General features: G+C 31.9%; 1 protein-coding gene across 2 annotated transcripts in view; it reads right to left on the bottom strand.

Annotated features, from left to right (window-relative positions):
- The window catches only part of LOC107482409 (DNA topoisomerase 3-beta), a 10,247-nt gene that overhangs the window by 7,258 nt on the left and 463 nt on the right, over positions 1-2,526 (bottom strand). The window contains exons 3-5 of one of the 2 annotated variants that reach the window (XM_016102882.3): positions 2,014-2,117; positions 1,458-1,551; positions 275-374 (exon numbers count right to left, since the gene is read on the bottom strand). In XM_016102882.3, coding sequence (XP_015958368.1) covers positions 275-374; positions 1,458-1,551; positions 2,014-2,117 — 298 coding nt within the window. The remainder of the gene's footprint in view (positions 1-274; positions 375-1,457; positions 1,552-2,013; positions 2,118-2,526) is intronic. The other variant, XM_016102883.3, reaches the window with a different exon arrangement.

Below are 2,526 nucleotides of genomic sequence, written 5' to 3'. Positions count from 1 at the left end.
ACTTGCAGCATTTTCTTTCCCATTCCTTTCGCTTCTTGTTTTTCAAGTTATCTTAAACGACTAGGTGTGGATTTCATGATAGGGAATAAGGGATAGGATTTCTTTTTAGAAAACCAAATCAAAACCCACATCTCCAAAATAATAGTTTTCCATTCTAACAGCATAGAAGAGGCATGTTATATACATTGATATTTCAAGAAACGAAGAAAAAGTGTAATAACAATGGTGACACATGTTAAGAGTTGGAAAACAAACAAAATAAAACTATTATTACCCTCGAAACATATGTTTTCTCCTTCACGATCACAATCTAACCACAATACCAAATAACGGCACCCACGAGCTTCTTGATTTAAGTGTCTACAAATGTGAGCCTGAATGAAATACTTCGTGTTAATAATGGAAGGAAACCATTAAAACATAGTAGAATGTTACTAAAATACTAAAATATCTGCAAAGGCGGTAAACTCAATCCTAAGCAGTTATCATCATTGCAATTAACACCTTTTAAATGAAATTGGATGGAAGAAAAGCAAATGAATTATTTCAAGTCGTTTCAATGTAATCAAGCATTTACAAACCAAGAAAGACAAATTAAATTGGTAACAAGTCCTAATCACATGAATATAAAGTACTTAAATACAGAACCAATACAAGTTTATAAAATAAACAAATAAGTAAACAATTTTATAATACCCTTGCCAATCGAAAGAATCCATAAATAAAATAACATAAAACTAAATTCCCTAAGAGTTTAGATCAAGTGATAATTTGGAATGATACCAAAGTTTATATCACCACTTAATTAAACCAATTCTCCTTTGTCCCAATGCTATAAATAAATTAAACACAAAGTAGACTCATTATCAACACAAAATTGTGAAAATCATGTGTAAAGTTCATATTGAAAGCTAGTATATTCACATGAAATGACATGTACAGATAGAGAAATTCTTGGCATCCTTGCTCTTTCAAAGCTACTAAGGCTTTGCCGAAAAAAGCAACAATTGCACAAAGTTTATGTACTTCAGCCTTTTCTTTAGAAACCCAATGTGCATGAAAGATCCTTTATAACCACTCAACTCTTATTTGGGCATATCCCATATGCACAGGGGCAGTTCACTCTGAGGTGTGGGGCAGCCATCCACCCCATAACTTCTAGATATACATAATTCTTTGGGCTAGTGCAGCTGTTCAGAGCTGCAGATCCTATATCTGTATGCATTGAAAAGAATAGTAGCCTGCCTCCAACCGCACACATACATTTTGTAGCTCAAAGTTTGGGAAAATTTCCGCCAAACAAATTATTCATAATTTTTCAGAAAAGATAAAACAATAAAATTTTTCAACAGTAAATGTACAGAGACAAGTGACTGAAGCAAGTTTTCTTCTACACTCTGCTCTAATTGTAAGCATACAAATTATTGTCAAATTGGATCCCAGCTCTGAAAAAATACCTTTGGGTTTGATTCATTCTTTACAATCTGAGCTTCAAAAAGATCTAACGGATCTGTGGCTGCCCAATCTTGATATTTGGGAGGAAAATCTACACTAGATTGAGCAATCAATAGAAAAACAACAGTGAATATTAAAAACGCACATGATAGACATGAGCAGCATGCAAAAGACCAAATTGCTTGGTGAACACCATAAACTGTTGAGTCGATTTTCACAAGTGAGTAAAAAACTGGACATTTTCTGCTTCCTACACTTTTATTGACAATTATATTAGAATATTAAATAATACCATAAATCAGAGATAAAGGCTCATGTCAAACAGGTCCATTTAACATAATTAGTGATCACTGGTGTGCAGTGTTTTTCTTTCCTTAACCAGATAACAGCATCCATAATATAAAAGTTCTTTCTAAGTTTCTGCAGTATTCAATACATGTAATCTATGGTAGCTTCTGCCCCCAAGTTCAAAGGACTGTAATTATACCATAACAACATTGAAAGAAAGAAAAATCTTAATAAGTGATCTTTTGTTTCCAAAATTGAAAGGTAAGGGACCTGAAAACATGTCCAATGACTGATGTCACTTTAAACTGCACAGGAGATCCAAAAAACACCCCATCAAATTCATGTACTTCAGTGCTGACCCTCCTTGTAAACATCTGTTTACACAAATGTGTTTGAAAAAACAAATGATTTAGAATGTCAAAAAAATAACTGCAGCAAACATTTTAAAATAACAAATATTCTAATAAAAACGAAAAAGAAAAGAAACCAAAACAAACAAACAAGCCCCATTGCTTCTTCTTCTTCTTTTTTGTATATTTTATTCTTATCCATTATTGGCTGTTTCCTTAAGTTTCTTTTCATTTTCTCATAATAGGACTTGCAAAGCTACTGATACCAAAATATAAAACCTAAATTCTAACAAAAATATTAATACTATACCAAAATCAGCCACCAATGTATTTGTGTATAAATAGATGTAGTTTAATTTATTTTCAATATATATTTGTATTCCAATATATATTTTATACCGATGGCTGATTTTAGTATACATAATCGAAATTC

Source organism: Arachis duranensis, chromosome 4, assembly GCF_000817695.3.
Source record: "Arachis duranensis cultivar V14167 chromosome 4, aradu.V14167.gnm2.J7QH, whole genome shotgun sequence".
NCBI classification, from domain to species: Eukaryota; Viridiplantae; Streptophyta; class Magnoliopsida; order Fabales; family Fabaceae; genus Arachis; species Arachis duranensis.
Note: the sequence above shows the minus strand (reverse complement) of the source record. Positions and strands in the feature narration are given on the sequence as shown.